At 44.5% G+C, this 23185-nt stretch overlaps 7 protein-coding genes across 7 annotated transcripts; 3 read left to right on the top strand and 4 right to left on the bottom strand.

Moving 5' to 3' along the window:
* Positions 1 to 1355: 1355 nt before the first annotated feature.
* On the top strand, positions 1356 to 1726 carry AOL_s00078g370 (uncharacterized protein; the record flags this gene model as incomplete). The annotated part of the gene is made up of 2 exons (XM_011123633.1): positions 1356 to 1608; positions 1698 to 1726. The coding sequence occupies 2 exons, from the start codon at positions 1356 to 1358 to the stop codon at positions 1724 to 1726; spliced, it is 282 nt and encodes a 93-aa protein (XP_011121935.1).
* A 2231-nt stretch (positions 1727 to 3957) lies between these two features.
* Positions 3958 to 5582, bottom strand: AOL_s00078g369 (uncharacterized protein; the record flags this gene model as incomplete). The annotated part of the gene is made up of 3 exons (XM_011123632.1): positions 3958 to 5051; positions 5124 to 5216; positions 5372 to 5582. 3 exons carry the CDS (start codon positions 5580 to 5582, stop codon positions 3958 to 3960), a joined length of 1398 nt encoding a protein of 465 aa, XP_011121934.1.
* Positions 5583 to 8994: 3412 nt separating this feature from the next.
* Positions 8995 to 10386, bottom strand: AOL_s00078g368 (uncharacterized protein; the record flags this gene model as incomplete). Its single annotated transcript, XM_011123631.1, has 5 exons — positions 8995 to 9100; positions 9203 to 9468; positions 9541 to 9776; positions 9848 to 10126; positions 10260 to 10386. The coding sequence occupies 5 exons, from the start codon at positions 10384 to 10386 to the stop codon at positions 8995 to 8997; spliced, it is 1014 nt and encodes a 337-aa protein (XP_011121933.1).
* An 850-nt stretch (positions 10387 to 11236) lies between these two features.
* On the bottom strand, positions 11237 to 12378 carry AOL_s00078g367 (uncharacterized protein; the record flags this gene model as incomplete). The annotated part of the gene is made up of 3 exons (XM_011123630.1): positions 11237 to 11665; positions 11880 to 12052; positions 12300 to 12378. The coding sequence occupies 3 exons, from the start codon at positions 12376 to 12378 to the stop codon at positions 11237 to 11239; spliced, it is 681 nt and encodes a 226-aa protein (XP_011121932.1).
* Positions 12379 to 13510: 1132 nt separating this feature from the next.
* On the top strand, positions 13511 to 16335 carry AOL_s00078g366 (uncharacterized protein; the record flags this gene model as incomplete). Its single annotated transcript, XM_011123629.1, has 3 exons — positions 13511 to 13760; positions 13847 to 15111; positions 15184 to 16335. The coding sequence occupies 3 exons, from the start codon at positions 13511 to 13513 to the stop codon at positions 16333 to 16335; spliced, it is 2667 nt and encodes an 888-aa protein (XP_011121931.1).
* Positions 16336 to 18009: 1674 nt separating this feature from the next.
* Positions 18010 to 18412, top strand: AOL_s00078g365 (uncharacterized protein; the record flags this gene model as incomplete). Its single annotated transcript, XM_011123628.1, has 2 exons — positions 18010 to 18046; positions 18156 to 18412. The coding sequence occupies 2 exons, from the start codon at positions 18010 to 18012 to the stop codon at positions 18410 to 18412; spliced, it is 294 nt and encodes a 97-aa protein (XP_011121930.1).
* Positions 18413 to 19527: 1115 nt separating this feature from the next.
* Positions 19528 to 21278, bottom strand: AOL_s00078g364 (uncharacterized protein; the record flags this gene model as incomplete). The annotated part of the gene is made up of 3 exons (XM_011123627.1): positions 19528 to 20467; positions 20555 to 20767; positions 20836 to 21278. The coding sequence occupies 3 exons, from the start codon at positions 21276 to 21278 to the stop codon at positions 19528 to 19530; spliced, it is 1596 nt and encodes a 531-aa protein (XP_011121929.1).
* Between the last annotated feature and the right edge of the window lie 1907 nt (positions 21279 to 23185).

Genomic DNA, 23185 nt, shown 5'->3' with positions numbered 1-23185 from the left:
TACTCGTACTCCTTGTTACTTGTTGATATGGCGAAATGGCTTCTAAGCTACGATTGAATGAAAATTTGATGTTCTGGGCGATATGTCGGTGATATATTGATATATTTGTTTTCGCACCGGTTTCGGACTTTGGACAACGTACTTTTAATTCTATGATGACGGATCAATTTTTTTTACCCGAACACCGGACCGTCAATTCCTTGAGTATAAATAATATCTATTAAATCAGAAGTACAAACTAGAGCTCCCCGTGTAGATTGTTATCAATATATTGTAAGTCTATGTCAAGTAAACAAAGAAGACTGGGACTTGAGTACAGCTTTGAAGCGTTGATTAAATGTAACCCGAGTAGCTTGTTAATCGAAGTATGAAAATCGACTTCATAGATACGGGACTAAGCTAGACTTGTTTCCGACTAACATCGTAGGATGCCCCATATCTAAGCCCAGATGAGGCCTATGGATTGCTTATATTATTCATCCGAATGGGGAAAGAAATAAAGATCAAGGTGCATATAGCTACATATATACAACCCACGCGCGACGGGTTTGACAGAGGATGGGGGTGCTTTCCAGAAAGATTACTAAAAGATCAGTATAATCCCAAGTCCAACGCGGCACTTTCATCTTTTGATCGGACAATACGTATACTCGAATGTGCCTTTGTAGTAGCGACCATCTTCGTCATATTTCCTATGGAACACTATGACCGTAACAGGTTAACAGCTAGACTAGATTAGGCTTCACAATTCCTTAGGTTCCTACACTTATAATTAGCAAAAGACACAGATAGTTCTCGGACTAGGCCATACTAATATATATATATATATATATATATACATATTTAAAAATTAAAATTTTTTTTGCATGTATTACAATCTACATCTCATCTATACTGGTCTCGTAAATCTATACCATGGTCAAGGCGCCTGTGAAAACCTCGACCAGAACGGTTTGAAACATTCTGCGTTGGAAGGTTGCATTTCCCATTTGGCTTGAGCGAATTAGCGCCGCCATGTATTTCTCGCTTTTTATTCCTAGACTACATGCGAAACTATAGTCGCGACAAATCTCCAAAAGATCTCTATCAACCTTCCTATATTTTTAATTGATTCAAAATGCGAGTCACTAGCTAGCTAGCTTCGCGGTCGAGTTTCATTGACGACTCCAGCGCCGTGCTAAGCTACAGGCCTCGCCGACTTTATCTACAAACCCGCCTTTCAGCACCATCCCCGCACGCCAACGTTGCTTTCGCCGACTGGATGAAAGATCTACGCCTCGTCCACTAGCTCCGAATGTGGTGAACACATAATCATTGCATCAGATTCAATAAAATTCAAAGAGCAGCACGAAAAAATGGCGCCAGATCTCGCTTTCTTATTACCAATAACCCTCGTCATTATCATAGTCGTCATTCTCTTCATATATCTTTTCACCCGCAACTCTCGTCCCAAAGGACTGTGCTCGTTCAACGGTATTAGCGTATGGGAGGATATCAAATATTTTTTCACCGCTCCAACTCAGACGGCCCAAGTTGTCGAGATTAGAGATGAAGAATCAGGAACTGTTAGAACCGCTAGAACTGGGAAGAGTAGCAAGAAATCCAAAGGTATGTACATACAACAATTTCAGCGCCTATATTTCTTATATATATACTGGCTATAAACCTTACTAATACATTGATTAATAACGATATAGTCGCTGCTGTTGAATCCGATGCTGGTTAAATGGTATCGGAAAACACCTTTTTCATTTTCGATAACAAGTATCAATAGATAGTTTTTATCTTCTTATCATCAGCAATAACGACTAGATCAAATTCAATACTGTCCTCTCACTTTTCCCCGAATTCGACGAAATACCCCACCATGAAAATATTCACGAATCATGTTTTCCCCAACATCAAATGCAATGCACAAATGAGCGATTTCTGCAGTTTAGCGTATGTAGCGTCCTTCTCATGAGTCACGATCACGGCTTAACGAAAAACAAAAAAAAAAAACCATGGAGAAAAAAAAAACTAAATGTTTATTATCAATCATGTAAACTTATACATACTATCCCTCAAATACCATATTGCTTTTCCAATCGATCCCTAGAACAAATACATGTCGTCATTTTTAATCCATGATCCCAGTTTGCGCCTGCAGAATCCAAGATCTAGATCCTGAGAATGCTGGACATATCTGTATGCACTTACATAACGCAAGGGCCATATCGACCATAACACCCTCCCCCCCTTAGCTATAACTTTATTGACCCTGCATTTCAACCCCCCTTGCAGAACTTAGATAACAAAAAAAGTTCGGAGTTGTCGAAGGTATGTGGAGACCCCTGATACGATATGACAGTGCTTGGTGGAATCGCAATGTCTTGTCGATGCAAGCAGCCGGCGCGAGCCGGTATATCACTGTGGAAGGTACCCGATGCAAGCGACCTTCCGAGCGAGATGCGGGTCGCCTATATAGTTTAACTAGGGTACATTATATTATAGTTCATGCAGAAGTTAAATCATAAATGGACTTCGAAGCGGTTAAAAAGGTACACTTATACTAGATTGTTAAGGAATCTGTGTAATTCATTATTTAAAAGCAAAACCCCCCATCCTAACCACTCCCCGAGTGTTCCCATTGTATACGTGATATTTTCACCGTGTTAGATACAAGAGAAAGACTACCCACAAAAGGCTGGAACCCCACAAATCCGGATCAATGTATGCGTAGAAAGTGTTTGAAGTGGTTTTTTTTGTGTAATATTTGTTATATATAGAAGTTGTTTGGAAAACTCTTAGATAACACCTGAAAATGTTAAGAGGTAGGTAGAAAAAGAGGATGAGAAGAAGAGAAAACTTAAACTCAAAGTAGTGGTAAAAGACGAGGAAGGTTAAAACTCCTGAAGCGTGGGGCCAACAATTGAATATCGTCAGCTTGGTAAAGAAACGGTCTGCGACTTGGAAATACAGAAAGTAACGAAGCGCTTTGATTTCCCCAAGTATTCGACATTCCCGTAAGAATAACACACTTTTTGAAGCCTTTCCCCTCCCCTCCCGAAAACTCCTAATCAAGGCCGTTGATAAGATAAAAGAAAAGGTTTCCCCCCTCATCTCCTTCCTTTGCCCTTGTTGAACACCATGTATCTCGTTGCCGCGATATCGTGTGACGCCGTCTACTGTTCTCGTTCTTTTTTTGTTGAAGATTTTTTGTTTGAAAGTTAAGTGCAAGTAAATGAATGTTTTTTGTATAGCCCCCCCGTGAAAACTACCCAAGCAAAGATACATGATTCCCATTAAACTTTGTTTCCCGTTAAAATAAAAAAAAGCACGAACCCTGAAAGACGTAAAAATAAAGAAGAAAAAATATATAAAAATGCTCTTCTTCGCCAGATGATGTAACACCTCCAAAGAAAATATAAAGAAAGCGAAAGGTAGGAGAATGAAGTTGAAAAGAACATCCCAACATGGCCAAAGAACTCTCATCTAAAAGTTCGACAACTGCTTCAAGACGTCCGCCTGGTAGCTCATGGAAAAACTGGTTATGCAAACTTCGAGATTACATTATTTGGAGATGCCGTGATGTAAAAAAAAAAAAAGAAAAGGAAAAGGAAAGGTATGAAAAGAAATGCCACGATAAAATGAAGCAACCCCCTCAATGTAGATGCGCCGAATGAACCCGATAACACATATATGGATCCGAAGGGGAAACAACAAAAAGATTTTTTTCGACTGAACACCATGACCATGTAAGTACCCTCCCAGATGGAAACGATAAATAGTAAAAAATTTGGAGATCGCGAAAAAAGAAGAACCCCAACCTGACCGTGAAAAGATGTTTTTCTTTTTCGCAAATATAAAAATCAAACACCGTAAAAGATGAAAGATGATATATGAATGAAAATGATATTTTTCCCCTTCTCCATGGGGTATTATTTAGTATATAGGATGGGTCGAGCGAAAAGGTATTTAACCCCAAACGCTGGCAACGGTTCCGAGACCCTTGCTGCCGCCCCAGACTTTGCTGCCCCAAGCGATGGACGGATCTTGAGAGGACGTAGTGTGGTTGGATGCAGCAGATGCTGATCGCTCGTTTCCAGAAGGCTTGTTGCTTCCGGGTGCCACATTAGAGTTACCTGGGCTATGATAAGATTCTTCACCAGGATAGTTGCTATACCCCAATGGGGATGGGATTGGGGTGGTGGATCGCTTCTGCAATCCGCCGTTTGGTGGAGGAATTTGAGAGCTGCTGATTGGTCGAGTTCCGATTGGGGCGACGCCGGAGTTGGTGACCGGGGTAGTGGAGACTCGGCCAAGCCTTGGAGGAGATCCGCTGGGAGAAGTGCGGCTAGACTGCGTAGTCTTGGTAAAGTCCTGGTGAACACCGTAAGGACCCTTTGAAGATGGCGAAGACACACTGTTGGTGCGAGAACGAGTTGGTGAAACTCCGTTGGTGGCGCCGACAGGATGCTCATTGGATGGAGTTTGGATCAATCCTTCCTGACTACCATTTTGATAGCCAAAAGGATCAAATGCACCAAGAGGCGAAGGTCCCCGAGTCCCTCCGCTAACAGATCCAGCAGTAGATGGAGGGTTGGATCCACGAGAGTGAAGGTCGAAGGCCCCCAAGGGCTCTTCCTCACGACGTTCGCCGTAGAGAGCACGATGTTGACGAGCAATGAGCTCGCGGCGTTCCTCGTCGGTCATGCTCCCTGGGCTAATGACGCGGTCCTTGGTATTGAAATTGGACATCTCGGCTAAAATGGCTGGGTCAGTCACTCGGTCCGAAAGGGGCTCTGGAATGCAGAATCCAAGATTGGAGATATCCCCTAACGTACTGCGATTGTATTGTTGCTCCTGGTGAAAGTTGCGAAGCTCCCTTTCGCGCTGAGCAGCAAGACGCCTCTTAGCTTGCATCATTTGGTCCTGTTCGGCTTGACGAGGAGCGAAACGGGCCGTGGCATAGTAGTTTTGCAAGTTAGCAGCAGATTGGCTGCGCATCAGGTCTTCGTAGCCCGGGCCAGCGGCGGAGTAGTTTCGATGCATCTGAGAAATTCTTGGCTCTATAAAAATTTTTGAATCGGGTTAGGAGCCGTATATAAGCGATAACGTGTGGTTATATGACGAAGACTTACGGGGCAGTGCAGCTGGGAGTATCGGCATCGATTCACGACGACCAGCAAACATCTTTCCGCTCTTAACAAGGTTATCAACCGCGCGGTCAACCTCTATTATTGATAATAAGGAATTAGCGCAACTCGTTTACAACATACATTAGATGATAGCAATAAAAAAACGTTGAAGCCTCATATATTTCATGAAACCGCATATTTGCCTCATGTATATAAAAAAAAGTTTTCCGGTGGAAAGACTGCACACATACCGTCAAGTTGGGATCCAAAAGCCGTAGGCTCCTCGGTTTTTAGACGAGCAGAGGAAGGGCGCGATGAGACGTCCGTGCCTTCAGGTGGAAACTGGCGCTGGAAAGGCACAGTCTGTCCGTTGTTGTTACCACGAGCGTCCCAACCACCGGGTTGGCCGGCGTTAGGCCATGCGCCGCCTCTAGGCGCAGCAGCAGGTTCGTAATACGACATGATGAATCGACAGGCAAGCTAGAATTGAAGCCACGGGGAACAGAGGCTTCAACTTTGTAGAAATGGATTTACTGAGGTAATAAGGAGAAAAGGGAGTGACGGCGGAGATGAACGATATGGGGGAATAATCCTTAACAATCAAGAAAGGATTATATTATCGTTAGTTAGACGGGCAAGCAAAAGACCCAAGGAAGGAAGAATAGCGAGTTTAAGGAGTTTTGTGGTTGTTGATGTTGGGTTCCTCAAGATATGAGGTAGTTGTGAAGAAGAGGAGGTGAAATGCCAGAGGTGTGGTTGGAGAGAAAGGGAAGAAGAAAATTTTGGTTCGTTTTTTTTGGTGTGTGCGTCCAGCAGGAAAATTGGGGGATGAGGAAAAGAAGAAAAGAAAAGGAAATAATCTGCCACCACAGAAGCTAGGGAAAGGGAAAAAAAAAAAAAAAAAAAAAAAAAAAAAAAAAAAAAACTTTAAGCCCGTCGTTATTCGTTAATTCACCAGCACGGTAAACTGTTCGCCTGCGTGCCCTCCTGTTACAATGTCGTATTTTATGGCCTTGGAAAACTTTTGAAAGTTGTGAACGTCGTTGTATAAATTGTTTTCCGGTCAAGTTTTTTTCATGGGATAAAATATATGGAATGGCGGGAATTGATGGGATCTTTGTGATGTTGTTATTATTGCGAGTGTGAACGGTTTCCACATATAAAAAAGGTGCTTAATGTGTGACTTCTTGTGCGTGGGTGAGCTAGCTTGTTTTCTACTCGGAGTTCTCAATTCTTGCGCGCACATTGATACCACAAAAATACTTCTTAGTTATGTATGTATGGATAACCTTTAGCTACTTTCTAGTGTGACTTCTCTGTCTTTCTTAATCTTCCCTACTAACTACTTTTCCCTCGTTCGGGTATCTAGTGGTCCTGTGGAACACGAAAGAGCGTCGTTCTAAGGGCACACTGATCAACATGAATTCTGTTTTGTACTGGAAGAATGGGGTAATATCTAGATCCCGAGCTTCGAACTTCTTAGGCAGAAAGGAAGAACCGAGTCGGAGAGGAAAGGAGAAAAAAGCAATCCCCAGAGTGAGGAGACAGCAGCCACTCAGGAAAACCGAAAAGGTACAGGTTGGAACTACGGGTGAATGAGGAACTCGAGCAGCTGGCTTCCTTTAAAATGACGGCAAGGCAAACAGGGTCTCCGAGGGTTTAAAACGTTGGCAGGCCTATCGGAGCCGATAAGTGACGGGTTTTGACAATACGATTTTGCATGAAAAGTATTTTATTCACTCGTCATAGACAATAGTCGGTGTGCATACCGATCGTATAACCATCAGCCCGCGGCTCACGCGATTCTACATATCATAAATCATACCACTCCATACTTTTGTTTTATCGTGGGGACGAGTGGGGAACTCGAAAGCTACACCACCAGAGAAGGAAGGCAGCTTCGACGCACGGAACAATTTTCTGTTCGACGAGCGGCTGTGCGCTCTCTGGCTCCCTGCGGCCTCCGATCCCACCCAAGCTGCTGCAGCTTCTGCGGGTGCGCCAACTGTAAGGAAACGTTTGTTGACGGCAAAGAAAACTGTTGGAATTCCCTAACGAACCCGTTTATGTTTTGCATCCCGCTCTCGAAAGTTGGACTTTTCGGACGATGCGGAATTTCCAGAATATTTACTTCAAATTCTGGCTGCAACATGCGAGGGCCATCAGGACAACTAAATTTTTGCAAGCGTGACCTCCTTCTCTGCGGAATATTTGGGGAAATTACAGTAAGGGAACTCCCTGTATTGGTGAACCCTTTGGCCGAATACAAGCGACTTCCTTTCATCCTGGGACAACCTTCCTCATACCCACAGATGCTCGCGAAACTTTACTACCAGAAAAAAACCATTAGCCACCAGAGCGAATGTCATCATCCCCATATTTAGTACTTAGGTACCTACAAAGAACACGATTCCCGACACGACGATGCTGTGACCGTCACATTTGGTAGGGTTGCCTTCCGATGAGATATTCGTCGGCCAAAAGCGCTTCGTGTCTCACCGCTAGTATGTAATGCTCAAGGCAAGCGGCGTCTTTTAACATTCCCCTCCCAGTTTGGAGATCGACCAGCCATGATCACTAAAGGGACCTTAGTCAATGGTAAATCGATGTAATCCGCGAAGATCTGATGGCTACGGAAGTACATCCGAGGTACGGATGAATTCCGTACCGTGCTAGCGTTAGAGCCTTGGCCCGGATCCTTGGCAGATGTAGTTCCATCCTTGCAAGGCCATGTCTTGTCGACATTTTGTTTCTGGCGAGATTGTCGAGCATTTCTCTTGGATAGGAAGGTTCCCAAGCTTCCACACTTCGATCTCACATTTTGCCGCAAGGTTCGCTCTTATCAACCTTGGCTTAGCCTATCCGCCTTGTAGCTTCGAGAATTATGGATGCGTGACAGCCAACAGGAACCATTCGAGTCAACACGGAAAGGATGTTGGAGGTTGAGTTGGAGGTTACACAGACCTTTCCGACCGCCCTGGGCTTAAGCGTCATATGCAATCGATAGTGCAGGATCTGAATTATAGCCTCCTGCAGATGTCCTTGGTCCTTGGGCTAGATACACGACCCTATCCTAGCTTTATCATGCTCACAACTGCACTGTCTGACTAGGCTGTTGAATCTCCACGTGCGGCTATTTGCATCCCTTGAAATTGATCGATCTGGCTAGGTAGAATATGCATTGCGATATGGGTTATTGATGCAAACGGCATGCATGCAGTACTCCATTGCGCAATACACTAGTATTGCATTTTGCAGTAGCGCTGCTATATGTTAGATTCAATATAACTGTCCTATATCGAGTTTACTATATCTCTGGCTATCTCGCACCGGATGTAACGTTATAACGTTCATACCTAAAGCGACATGATATTAATATATTAATTCAACGGACATATAATCTATATGGTCCGGTGGAGCGATGTGCCATAGATATCCATTCAGCTATTATTCATTTAAAAGCAGAACGTAGTTTTCTGATGTTAAGAACATATTTAAAAATTAAAGCTAGGTAAAGAAGGTAGATAAAAAATCTAGACATGAACTTTTCTAAAACTCCCACTTTGAAGAAAACCCCAAAACAGCGTCGGTAAATAATATAAAAAACGTAAAATAAAAAAAAAACCATTAAACGACTCAGACCAGGTCCCTTTATATATATATATATATAGGTACCCAGGTAATGTAAAGGCCTGTCCGTAGCGAAAACCGAGGGGAACGGTACTAGGGTAGTAAAAGCAAATAGCATGATATCATGATCACTCAGCAAATTCATAAACTTGCGCAATTGCATATAGTGTAAATCCATCAAAAAGAAAAGGAAAAAGAAAACATTAGGCCATCCAGGGAAATCATATTGTTTAGCCCTAGTGGTTTACCCAGTAACCGTCCCGTTGATCCAGGTATCCCCAAGCCGCAAAGTAACTTCGCTATTCCTTTCTAGCACTGTGCCTACGAAGACGACCAGCACCGCACAATATCTAAACCATATGGTAATCAATATGTCAGCTATAAAGATTCGGTACATCGGAGAACTCTAAGCAAATAGAGACCCGGGGATAACATTGGGGGGGAACACTTACGCAGCGGCTACTGCAAAGACCTCACCCTTTTTCGCTGTTGTAAAAACGGCGGTCAAGATTGCGCAGACTAGAGTAGACATACCAAGGACTAGTAGTCTCCATTCATCCACTTTCACGTAGTACAATAATACCACCCCGGAAGTCACTACTACCCCCACAAGTGCTCCGAAAAAGGTTCTGCCGACAATTCTCATCAACTTGCTAGAGTAAAGTATAATCTCATCAGAGCCTTCGTAAACAGCCTTTTCTTTTTTTCGGAACAACAGCTAAGTTCGATATATCGTATTAGTATCGTTGTGCACACATAAAGGGGGGAATTCCGATTATAGGTCGATTACCTCTTTTAACCCGAAGTTATTGAAGGTGCTTCGGCGTATATCAGATATCCACTCTGATAATTCAGAAACATCGTCGACCTCTTTCATAATAGACACGAGGTCCCCCTTTTCTATGAACCCAGACTCCTCTTCGCAAATGGGCTCCTTATTTCTCAGCATCGCTCGAAAATTTTCCTTCTGCCATTTTTTAGCATTCGGGAACTGTCGTATCTGCCGGTAGAGTATCAAATCCTTTTCTAGAAGCGCAAAAGCTAGTTAGTATAGTTACATTGGCGCTATTTATTGCGATATCAAAGCATATTCTCACCATATCGCCGGAGTCTCTTCGCGATGTCTGCGATTAGGTCTGTTCTTTTTTTGTTCCTGTCCTCCAGCCATCTCATGTTATCCGTATCCCAAACAGGGTTCGCATTGAGAGATTCCTGAAGATCAATTCTTGCGAGAGTTTCCTCCTTCTCTTCTAGCTCTGCTTGCTGCGTATATAGTACTCTTGCTTTCAGGGCGCCGAATCTTCTGAAAACGGGAGCAACCTCGTGCCCATCGGCGTAGGCTGCAATATAGGAGTATCCAAGAGGGACATTTCTGACTATATCACTAGGCACGTTAATCTTTCTAATACATCAAAATCTACTATAAGCAAAAAACATTCACGGAGGATGCGAGGCTCTGACTCGTTCTATTAAGGGATTTGAAAATTCTAGCAGGGAGTTTTTACTGACGCGGTTCGCTGGCCTTGCTTTCCAGACCTTTTTCTGGGTCCAACGCGGAGGCGGCTCCATTACGTATATTACTGATCGTGGGGTACCTGGTTACTCCTGGCGGTAACGTCGACTGAGCCGAGGCCATCATAAATATTTGGACAGGTTAAAGATAATTAATATATATATCTGATAGCTATATAGGTAGGCCAAAAACAACCAATTGATTGCTTTAGATATGATGCAAAATCTCCAGCTTGAATAATTGAAATCCCAATTCCTCAGTGTCTATCGTTCCTAAGCGAGGTATTTATACACAAGACTACCGCTCTCAGCAATGAGACTGCACGAGGCTATGGCTTTTTCGAGGGATACAATGGTGACCAATCTGACATTTTTTTTCTGCCACACCGAAGTGACTCTTGACCTGAACGACCATGAAGGACTTGTTTTACCCTAAAGAGTGGCTATAGAATCTTATGATACCTCTTCCTTTCTCGGCCCAACGGTACACTAAATAACCAACATAAAGCATCTACCTTAGGAACAATATGTTACCATTTACCCCCAAATCTATTTGCTGTGGATTTACGGGGCGTTATAGTGTTCTCGAAACTATTGTAGGCAATGAATAATGTTTTTTTTGCGTTTTCGGGAGGCTAGCTAGTTTGGCAATATTGCTAAGCAAAGGGGGGCAAAGAAAAATAGAATAGAGGACTGGAAGAAAACATCGCGAGAAAACATCGCGAGATATCAAGAGTAAGACAGGTTTATAGCTTAGAATTCATGTTCTTGAGCCTGCATAGTCTTTTTAGATAACCACGAAAAGATGCAGAGATTTAATTCTTTTTGTCTAATTTCGGGTTATTTAATCATTGGTGCTTGCACAAAGAGGGGGAAAAAAAAAAAAAAAAAGGTAGTAGCTAGGACTCGGGATAAAGCTAGCTGACTTGCATAAAGGAAGGAAATAAACTCATGAAAACCAAGAACCCATTTAATTAGCGGTGGAGTTTCCAGATAGATTTAGATAGAAGTCGAGATTCAGCCTCCCAAGTAATGTTTTCACGGGCTGTGCCCGCCACCAGTTGGAGCTCGTAGTGCCATTCCAGGGTGTCGAAATCCAGTCTGTAGCTTTTTCGAACCCACAGAGCCCCGGAATTCACATTCTCAAACGTACGAACGCCAAAACATCGAACTTCTGGTTTGATACAAGGGCCTACATCGTCTTCTTTTAACTCGAGTCGGCCATATTCCTCGAGATCAAGTTCTGGGGGCGGTGTGAAATAGTAAATGAAGATGCCTTCGTCGGGCAACCAGACCCTGTCGTCATACTCCCATTCGAATTTTCGATCCCCGAACCTCGAGTCGGGCGCATTGTGAATGACAAAAGTGGCAGTAGATCTCATGTATTTATATTTCGGACGATACTAATTATTTGACTCGTGTCAGACACTGGATTTCAGGGGGGGTAGTAGACATATGCATGTGGTTGTGGTTGTAAATGTTAGTATGAATCTGACGCCTTAGAAAGCATGATACGACATAATATAAGTCATAATGCGGTCTTTCCAATATGAACATTTGAGCCAACTTGCGTGGAATATTTAATTTACCAGTACAGTGCCGGGGAGGGTGGCTTACAGATGAAGGTAGATTGTTCGTCAGGTAATTGACCTTCATTGGTCGGCCGCTGGTTGGGCGTATGGATTTTCCAGCATATCTGCTCGGAGTATCGGGGATCTCTTCGGAGGCTCCGTAAGAGTTCGAGGTGAAATTCAATGGTACTGGTGCTGCCTCATTGATAGTGCAGGGCTCTACATTAGAGAAGAATGGGTGCTGTCAGTTATTTCAATATCAATAATTTGCCCTAGACAATAATATTCCTTTGTGGCATTTTTAGAGAACGCCCAAAGCAGTTTAGAATCACTTCGCCTGATTCGTAAATAGACGGCCTCACCCAAGCCCAAAATCGAGAATCATTATGAAGTTAAGTGAATGCAGGCGTTTAAAATATATAACGAAAACCTACGGAGGATCCAGATTTTTGGTGTGCATGCATACCTTGCAATTGTTTTTGCAAATATGGAGAACCCTGTGGGTAATCATCATCTGGGATGTCATCTGGCGGAAAGGCACTCATGGGTGTCAGGCAACTTTGCGGAGTGCGAAAGGATATATATAGGTAAAATGATAAAGCTCGAAGGTGGAACAGGTTCTGAAAACGCGAAGGATGAGCCTGCGCAACAATACTGCGTGACTGGCAATCAGGCCAAAAGGGCGGCGGAACATGGTGATTTAAATACTCAGAGACGCCCAGTTGTAATATGTTGGTGGAACAACAGGAACTGGAGGATTGCACAGCTCCAGTGTAGGCCTCGCGGCTTCACAAATTCAAAGAGCAAAATCACTCATCGGTGCAGCACCTTTAGAGCCTCAAAATTTAATCGTCCTTACTTACGTCCCGCACGCGCACTCCCTTATGACCACTTTTTGGAGGTGGCCATGCAAGCTGATGCAGAGTCCGGTTCCGCGTTTGGATCCTTGAACAAAACCCTCGAGCCTTGTACTCAGGCACCCCCAGATTGGCTAAAGATTGGCTGGTTAACTCCGCAGAATTGCATTCCAGCGCAAGCTTGGTTGAACTCGCGCTCGCCGTCCTGTCCATGTGCACAGGGCCTTGCGGGACCGTGTGCTACATGCTTCTGAATTCTGCGGTATCTTTCCCACAGCCACGATATAACTCGAGTATTCGATTTGATGTGCCGTTTTATTGGATAAACCTTTCTTTAGTAATAAATACTTGCTTACCGGACTGGCAATCTGCTTTCCGTTCATTCGGTCTGGAGTATATCCATTATCACCGTATGCCGCGCGCATATACATTCCGCCCGTGCATACAGAATAAGGCTGCATATATTTATAATCTAAGAGAAAATCGACAGAACCTGGAGACATTTATAATCCTAGCGACAAGTTCCGCCTGCCATATAACTTCTTATTCTGCGCATGCGCATAAACCAATAGTCTTTTCCCAGCCTAGCTTTGACCTTGCGACTGATACAACTATACCTTCGATCTAATATCAGTATATCCCGGCAATATAACACATAGAGCAATCCCGCGCCAGCTCTATAAACCTTGATTAGCGACGCATATACCTATATCTCTCCCGTAAGCTTCGTAAATTCGCCGCTACAATGATGAAGACCGAAACAAAACCATATTTCTCGGACCCGGAATATTCATCCCTTTTTTTAGGTGATGGGATAACCATGGAAGACATTCAAGCCCTAGGCCGCCTCACAAAGCGGCGGCTCGCTGCCAACCTTAAAAATAGAATAAATGAAGGACGGACTACTACCAAAGCCCCCCCACGACGAGGAGATTCTACCACTTTGTCAGAACATGAATTCGAATGCTGGGGTTCCGATCGGAGAAACTCGGTCACAATGTGGTCCCAGGAAACCCGTAAATCTAAAAGGAAGCTCAGCGAAACGGATACCACAAAAAGCGTATACGAAGGTAGGAAATAGAAAACCTTTACATTCTATTGTTTTCAACGCAAAATTAGGACGAATCATAGATAACAGTCAGACTATGTGCTATAGGCCGGGAATTGAGAATGCCTTATAATACTGTCCCTTTCAGGAATACAAATGATGCAAGTGTCCAAGGTGCAGAACCGATTTCTGAAAATCGCCCGAACGCTAAGAGGAGAGCCGTTGATAGGCTTGGGCGGGTGCAGCAGGCTATAGAAGAGGCCGAGACTGTACCGCAGCCTGATTTTAATCAAGAAAACTTCACTGCGGTGGAAGGGTCGACCGGTTCTGGATACGAGGTAGTTGATGAACTCATGATAGGGGGCATCCTGAGCAATAAATCCTCTCCTCCATTTCATACCAACGATAAATCCTCTCCTCCATTTCCTATCAGCGATAAGACATTGGAGGAAACGGACAAAGCCATAAGCTTGCTTGGAATACCAGTGTATCGTCCGAGACGTATGCTTAGATCGGAAAAGAAAGAACCCCCAACTGATTTTAAGGACGGTTGCCAGAGTCTTAAAGACCAATACTCGCAAAAAGCTCGTCATACAAATCCGGATCTCAAGGTGGCCAATTCTCGGAACTGGCGTCAAATTCGAGCCCAGAACCCTCTATACCGTTTCGCTATGTTCTCAGACGACGTTTGGACGATTGACACAACAATCATGTCAGCGAAAGCTATTCTAAAATTGCCTACCCATATTGCAGGACGACCCGTTATCCTCAATTATCTACCTTCCATGATTGGTTCCTTTCCGTACTACCCAGATCCAGTGAATACACCAATCAATCCAACGAAGGACATCGACGATGGGACCCTTCGTTTCCTTTTCGAACAATATCCCGGGGTGAGAGCTGCTTGCGTCTATCTGAATAAAACATTGGTACTTCTCCACGATGGCAAGTTTAACCGGCGGACTGAATTCCGTAAAAGACCCCGCAAATTTGGTGGCCTTGATGTCGATCATGCTCCGTTCAACCAGAGATACACAACAGGACCTGTTGTAAATGATTCAGCATCGAGGGGATCTCAACTTGACAAAAACGAAGATCTTCGGGTAGAAATAGGATCCAATGGGTTTGGTTTGGCTTATTTTCAAAATGGGGCGAAAAAGGTAGAATGTAGAGGGCTTAGGGTAGGAGTGCGCCTCATGAACATAGCTAATCCTGACTGCGAAGTACTTACTATAACGGCGCACTCCCTCCTAAAATCTGTCGAAGATATTTACGAGGATCAGGAGGAAAGCGAGCACCACCCCTGGTACGATCCAGCAACATTTTTGAATGTAAATAAAACCAACTATAAATTTAACCATCAGGACGATGAGGTAAGAAAGGCTCCCATCCCTTAGAATTTGGTTAGTTGATGTCTCTAACAGACCCTTTTGAAATCTATATAGTTTGGAATCATCCACAGTCATTATGAGGTCGAGCCAAAATCAAATTCAGATCTGGGTGGCTACCAGAACATGCTGCGGCATGACCTTGTACTCATTGGAGAACCAGACAAAACCTCGCCTAATATGCGCTTTCCCATCTTTAGGGACTCACGTGGGACTCCCATCGAAATGGAATGGGCAGACATCGAAAATGAAGATTTCAAAACCCAGGAAATAGTCCTTCTAGGATTTAACATCCAGTTACATGCAGAAGACTCCCAACAAAGGAAAGAAGCCAATTCAAGCTCACAGCCCAGACAAGGAGGTGCCCAAAGGAAGTATACTGGCACTGCATCTCAACAAGGAAGGGCTGTGGTAACCCATGAAGATTATAAAGACAAAACATTGGAGATTAACGAGGATGGTGTCATGAGCCTAATGGAACTCAATGGTGTGGTTGAAGGCAGAAGCTACGAATGCGGGGTTAAATCAAAAGGACCCTCGAGCAAAGATACCAAATTTCAAGATAGTCTCCGCGATTTAAGCTATTTCCAAAGATCAATCCTCTGGAGACCAGATATCGAGAGACTGAGGTGGGATGATGACCAGTCGGATGATATTGAAGAAAGCGGCGAGAGGTCAAGCGGCCTTTTATCAATCGAGGGTGCTAGCGGCTGTCCATTGGCCTTCAAAACCCAGAGAAATGGAAAAACAGTGTACAGGATTTTCGGATTCCAAAACTCGGAACATCTACCAAAATTCGACGATCTCAGGTTGAAACAAGAAGAATGGGCAGCAGAGGCATTAATCGGAAACTTCCACACATACCATAGCCTTTGCCTTCCGGAAAAGCTTATCAAAGAATGGATCATTGTTTGGAAACTACCAACGCCAAAACCACAGAACCAGGACCCGCCAAGTGCTGGAGCTGGAGAATCAGATATCGAGATGCAGGATATTGGTATGCATGGTGTTGAGGCGCACGGTATTGATATCAGCCTGAGTCGCACAGAAAAGGCAACTAAACAGCACAGGCGCACAACCACCAGCAGGATATCAAAGTCACGGCCTGAAACTGCACAATCACGGAAACATCTTCAAAAAATTCCTCAAAGCGTACTACAGGATGCATTGGGAGAGAAAGCCTCACAATCAAAACATCCGCGAGTTTAAAACCCAACATCCACTATAAATTTTTGCAACACATAAAAAGAGCAACCTTGTTGGATTTTTTACTTCTCCACGCCATACGACAATATTGAAATCCACAACCTTGCCATGTATGACGTCGCATGGAAAAATCGATCTTAGGAAGTTAGACGCTTTCCGCGGATCATAGCCCCCATCCCGCGGTTGTATGGTGTAGTGGTTAGCACTTCAGATTCTGATTCTTCTCGAATCTTGAGATTTCTGGCGACTTGGGTTCAATTCCCAATACGACCTTAACTTTTTGCCTTTTTGCCGGTTGGCCGATTCAATAGCGAGCTCCTTCTATTTTGGCTTTTTGAAGACCAGTAGACGAGGACAGGGGTGTGAACGTAGCACGCGCGCAACGTTTCCGAACACGAACACCTGGGATTTATTTGCGTGTATACGCTCGACTTCAACTTTGGCTCACTTGAATTAATAATTTTGGCAATCGAATCGTCGACTGGACTGGGGTATTTTTTTTAACTACAGGCGGATTTTAATTCAATTCAATTCGAATTTACGCCTGCGCTAAAATACCACAAACTTTTATAACACGAAACTCGGGCCTAAACTAAGTCCATGGTGGATTGGTATCGATTCCATCGGTATTTTGACATCTGAGTTCGGGATATCGATCGAGTGATATAAAGCAGGTATTTAGATCGATTGGAATTAAGATTTTGGCGCCAGGTTCAAGATATATCGATATCGATATCAACCCTCCAAGCTCAAGATATCAATATCAAATCTCGACTTCAAACCTCAATATTGGAAATTCAACTTCACTAGCTTTCAAAATGTCTAAACGACCAATTTCCTCATTCTTCACAAAACTACCCCCAGTGCCCAAAAGACCCCGTCTTACCCCTCCTCCCCAAGAAGAATCTCAAGAATCTACCCGTCCAACCACCCACCCTTCTTATCCTCACCCTGTATCGTCCCTTCCACCTTCTCTTTTAACTCTCTTGGACACATATGACCGTCCTACTCCTCGCTCAATCACAAAAACCGACTTAGAACTAACCTTCCACCAACCATTCTTCCCTTCATCAACCGCCAAGTCACTATATTGCTTCCTCAGATCAACCCTCCCATTCTATCGGGTAACCTACAACATTAAACGGGGAGATTTAGAAACAACCGTCAAAACACCACGGTACACTACCGTTTTTGGCGTAGACAATCATTCGTATTTCAGCCCTGCCGACGAAGACGGAAATTACGATGGCATCTCTCTATTGGATAGCAAATCAAAGAAACCTATCAACAACGAGAGATATAAATCTTGCGCATGCCGTCCAAGACCAATCCCTCAGTGCTTGGAGGTCTTGAAGAATATAGTGGAGCGAGAGAGTGGGGAAACGTTTAATTTTGTTTTGGTGAATTACTATGCAGACTGCGGTGATAGTATTTCCTACCGTATGTTTCTCTCCTATACCGATATATACTTATACTTATCTGGAGCTTTAAAAAAAGAGAGAGGTTTACTAACAAAACCTGGACCTGACAATAGATTCTGACGATGAATCCTTCCTCGGTCCAAATCCCACCATCGCCTCCCTCTCCCTGGGCACTACGCGCGATTTCCTCATGAAACATAAAGAAGATAAATCACTAAATCTTAAGCTACCGTTATCTAACGGCGAGCTTATAATTATGAAGGGTGCGACGCAGAGGAAGTGGTTACACAGTAGTAAGCTCCCAAAATAGAATTCCAGAATGTCATATGAATAGCAAAATTAGCTATGTAAATAAGGTAGGTACCTAGTTATTTTACTGACGGGAGAAAACAACATTTATAGTCCCAAAAAGATCATCAACAATAACAGGCGGCTGGACGAACGGTGGAAGAATAAATATTACATTTAGGAAGGGTATGGAAATTGCCTGCACAGGTAATTACTATAGATATAATGTCGGGAATGGGCCGGTGTATCGATGGGATGAAAGAAAAGCGGAGATGGTGGTATATGAAGGCGAGGGGAAAGGCGATGAAGGTTCTAGCGTTGTTGCTTCTGGGAGTGGTATAGTAAGGGATAAGATTAAAGACGATGAATGAGTGGAGATGGTGGTTTCGAAGCGGGAAAAAAAAAGTAGACAAGACTACAATATTTGACCGGTATAAGTATAGCTTCATCTATGAAGAGTAAAGATTGATATTGACTTAAAATGAGGGTTTCATGACCCTCATTTATTTTATTCTTCTTCTCTGAGACAATCGGAAAAAAAAAAGTCTCATGTAAGCCGTGTTCCTCAGATAGCTAAACCAATAGCCTAAATAGCTGAGTCCTCACTGAGGATACAAGCTAGCTATAATCGAAAATCAAAAAAGCCTGAGCAGAGCTAAATTGGCCTAGGAGAGCAAGGATCATCAAAACTACGGAACAAAAGTCGAAGAGCGACGTAAAGTCCAAAAAGAGACATCACTTTTTCCTCTGTTTCATAGTTCCTGAGCACAGCGGTTCAATATACAAGTAGTTAGGAGTGAGAAGTAAGAAGGTTTGACAAGGTTTAAGGAGCGAGGTTGGGAGGAGAGAGGTCGCAAGAGAGGATAAGCAGACCAGAGTAGCATGATATACAATGACATATAACGTCACACAAGAAAAGTAAAAAAAAGAGAAGAGCACCCGCAAAAATAACACAAGGTCAAACAAGAAGAAGAGTAATAATATGAGAAACAAAGTCGATAAAGCCTAGCCCATTCCCCCAAATTGGAAAAGAAGTCTTACGCCGGTTGTTTTTTTGTGCAAGAAATGTACAAGTGTAAGGAGCGAATTCGAAACCAAGATAGTGATAACATCAAGTGAGTAACAGAGAAAAGGATGATAGAAGAAGATAAAAATAAAAATTGTAAGCAGGAAGAACGCCTGGTATCTATGCTTGCAGGAAAGCCTTGTAACAGAAATGTAGAAAAAATGGTTTAACAGAAGGAAGAGGATCTGGAGTCCAAGGGGACGAAGGGGCAAAAGGCTGAGTTGTACTGAGGAAATATTGTAATAGATGTTGAAAGGAGATCCGTTAAAGTCTTGTTGAAGATTCGTGGCTTCGTTTTGATCGTGAAAGGGGAATGAAATGATAAGAGATGTCCTGATCCGTTAAGTCTGTAAATTATGAGGATCTAGCGGCCTGAGCTAAGCCAGGAGAGGGCAATCGCCAAAGAGAAATCATACTGCCTCAATGAACTCTCTCGGCCCGGTTGTAGGTGAATTCCCAATTATTCACTTTTTTCATTAGATAGTCCATGAGCTCCGTGCTCGACATAGACATAGTATTCGGCACTGACTGCTCGCTTTCTGGTTTATCCGTGACGACTATGACTTTGTCAGGCACGCCAGATGTCGGGGTAGGGGCTGAGGTATTGGAATTAGGGGTCTTGTTTTGATCGAGGAGGTTAAACAAGAGGTCTGTGTTCAGGCTGCCAGACGAAGTGGCAGATACAAGAGCACCAAAGACTGTGGTTCTCTGCTTTTGGCCAACCATGTCGACCTGTGTTTTAGAGATGAATTCCGAGATGCCAGTAACTCGCCTTCGCATCTCCTGAATTGTAGTTCGGGAGTTGGGCAGACGGGGCTTCGCCGGTCGGTCGTGGACACCATTGCTATCAGTGCCCTGTGCAGAGACGTCCCTAGCCATTGCGTGGGAGGAACTCTCGCCAGGGTCTTCGGATGTACGATTATTACGTGTGCCAGCCCGGCGTCTGCTTCGGACGCTACGTTTTGTCATTGATGGGGTGTCTGGGACTTCAAGAGCGGGAGTAGAGATTGTAGGAATGTGTTCTTCCGTTTTGGCAGATGCTACGGTATTTCTGGTCGGCCTGGGAGTCTCTTCTGATTGCTCTGACTCTGTGATGATGTCAGCATGAGTTACCAGAGTGACTTTGGTGGGTGTAGCAGTACCATCTCGGCGATTATCCCTTTCCCCTCTGCTTTTCCCAGTAGCCCTCTTGTTGGAGCTTGACTGCGTTGCGGTGGGCGGAGCTGAGGTGGGTGCGGATGCTCTTCCATTGCGAGATTTCCTACTACCGGGGGCGGGTTTATCGGCCGTATCATCGTGGACTGGAGTCGGTTCCTTCTTCTCGGGGGAATCTGACGTTCTTTGTCGTTTCGTAGAATGTCTGTGTGTAGAGGGAGAGTGGTTAGGGGTGTTTAAAACTCTACCGACTAGGCGGAAGGGCGGAATAGGATGGGAAGAGTTGCCCTACTCGTCAGAAGTCTCACTGGTACCACGCTTTCGACTCCTGGGACCAGTGCTTTTCCTTTCGTCTTGTTGTTTGCTTTGCTCAAGGGCCTGGTGGAACATCTGTTCGTCGTAGGCTGCATCGCGGGAGTTCATAGTGGACCGTCGTTTCGTATGGTGGTCCTTATTAGGGTCTACGCGTTCCGGGCCGAACCCAATGTAGGTGGAGTACTGTCGTCTACGGTCACTGTTAGCAGGCACTCAGACGGCACCCGGTGGCCCGGTGTAGGGTAAGAAGCAACTCACCCTCCCTTCTTCTCATACAAAACGTGGTTATCTGGCTTGCATTGCTCGCAAAAGTAGTTTTCGGGGGCTAGAGCCTTATCCCTGATCCCGACACACAGACCATGCTGCCAGACATGACACTGGTCACACTGGATGAAGAGTCCATCGGTGAGGTCAGTGTGGCTATCGTCAGAGCCGCCTTGGTACTCTTTGAAGCCGCAAATACACCGCGTCTCGCCTTCCTCTTCTTCGTTCCCAGAGTAATTGTCTTCCATGTCTTCGTCTACTGGCTCGTCTACTTCGTCATACGAGTCCGCTCGGGTGATACTGTGCGAGTCACCGCCGTAGCGAGACTTGTTACGGGCTCGACGGGTAGACGATGAGGATGAGTGAGACGAAGCCGATGTGTGCGAATTGCCGTGATGAGCAGCTGAACGCGCCCTAGAGGACCGTCGAGGGGACATTGCAAGATGGTGATGAGGGTATCGCGTCTAGTAGGATCGTGGATGGAGAAAGGATGCTTCGGAAGAAGGGAAAGTGTACAGATTCGCTCGATCGAGAGAGTTGGAAACGACACAAATACTTGGACGGGAGTGAATGGGACAAGATCGTGGCGTTCCAAGACCGTTTAAGTATCGTCTGAATGAACCGGAAAACAAGAGCGGAGGAGGAGAATTCTCATCTGATCGGGTGGCCGCAAGAATCGAGTGATGATTGTTTGGAACGGGTTCAAAGGGGAGTAGATGAAAGATACGGGACAAGGGAAGCGACAAGGGAGAGCCAGTCGAGGAGGTTGAGGGAAGATTGAGGAAAAGAATACAAAGATGAAGGGTAGAAGCAGAAGCAGAGGCAGAGGCAGAGGCAGAAGCAGGAGAGAAGAGCAAAGAGAAGAAGGAAGCAGCAGCAGCAGCAAAAGAAGAGTAGTAATTGTTGGAGGGGGAAATTTGGTGCATGACCGCCGGCCGAAAGTGATAAATTTTGGTGTGTGGTGTGGTTGGTGTGTGTGTCCGGCTGGTGCTGGCGGGCTTTCCCAATCAACCACGAATTGGATTGGCTCTGCTGTTTCCCTCACCTCACTTAACTTACTTGCTCCGCTATACTATGACCACCACCACCACCACCCAAGACCTAGACTTAGACTTAGTCTGCAAGTACATTTTGGTGGGCGGGCGGACTGTCAAGCTGGTGGACGATGATGACGGGGTTGCGCAGTGCTCTGGAGCTGGTGTAAGTACATAGGCACATACATAGTAGTGTATGTATGTATGTGCAGGGCCATGGGAAACAGCAGCTGCCGGCTAGTGCGAGAAAAAAAGGTGGCCGACCCAGTTTTTTTTTTCTGCTTGTTGCCATTCGGTCACTGACTGGCTGCTTAGGTGAGGACTATGAAGGCCTGCAGTGGAGGAGAGAAGCAGGTGCTCCTCTCCATCATGCTGTGCGAGTGCCTTCCAGCCTAAACTGTATGAGGTAAAGACCGACCAGGTCCGGATAGGGTGGGCCTTGTACCAGTACATACCAGATTCTATGAGCGGTGACTTCATGACGGACTGGGGAAATGGAAATCTTGGTCCGGATTATGTGATGGCTTTTGCTCTGGCGCTATATTTGAACGCAGCTTTGGCGAAAGAGCGACAGGCCTTCGAGAACATGGTGGGCTGAAAAGAGTTCTTCGTTCTTGTTTTTTGGTTTTTGTTTTTGCTTCTTGGAGTTTCTTTTTCCCCCTTCCCTCCGATTCGTCGGTCCTCACACAATCTGGAAGTCGTGTCGATGTTGCAGGTTAGGTTTGTTTAACCAAAATCTTTGCTAGTAGACAGAATAGCTAGAAGCCATGACATCTCATGTTGCCTGTTACCTTCGTGCAGAATAGGGCTGTTTTGCATGTTAGTGGGAAAGCAGCGCTCGTGAAGCACTGAAGACCAAAAAAAACATTTTTTTTTCCCTGGTGATGTCCAAACCGTGGTTTCCGTATTTTCTTCATTTTGTCTTTTTTTTCTCTTTCATTTTTTAAGCGAAGGAGTTGTTGAGACAGGTATACCCAAAGAACGATGATGATACGATGAGATGCCTAGAAGATTGGGAAGGTGGGGTTCGCCGAATGCTCATTGGAACCAGCAGAAGAAAGGTCCTTTATGATTGAGATTGGATGAATATGAAAATAGGGGAAAAAAGAAGTTGAGAATTTGGATGTCAGTATAAAAAAAATTTTACGACGGAGGGGCCATGAGGACGATATTGATAGTGCGGGGACCCCAATATCAGGGCATTCTGGTCAAAAAAAAAAGACTTGTTTGCTTAGGACCATCACCAAAATCGTCATCGTTTCAGCCAAACAGCTCCAACCCACCGAGGACCCAATCGCCAAGAATAAGAA

This window comes from Orbilia oligospora (genome assembly GCF_000225545.1).
Source record: "Orbilia oligospora ATCC 24927 unplaced genomic scaffold scaffold00078, whole genome shotgun sequence".
NCBI lineage: Eukaryota > Fungi > Ascomycota > Orbiliomycetes > Orbiliales > Orbiliaceae > Orbilia > Orbilia oligospora.
The sequence above is the reverse complement of the archived record's forward strand: the minus strand, read 5'-3'. Positions and strand labels throughout refer to the sequence as shown.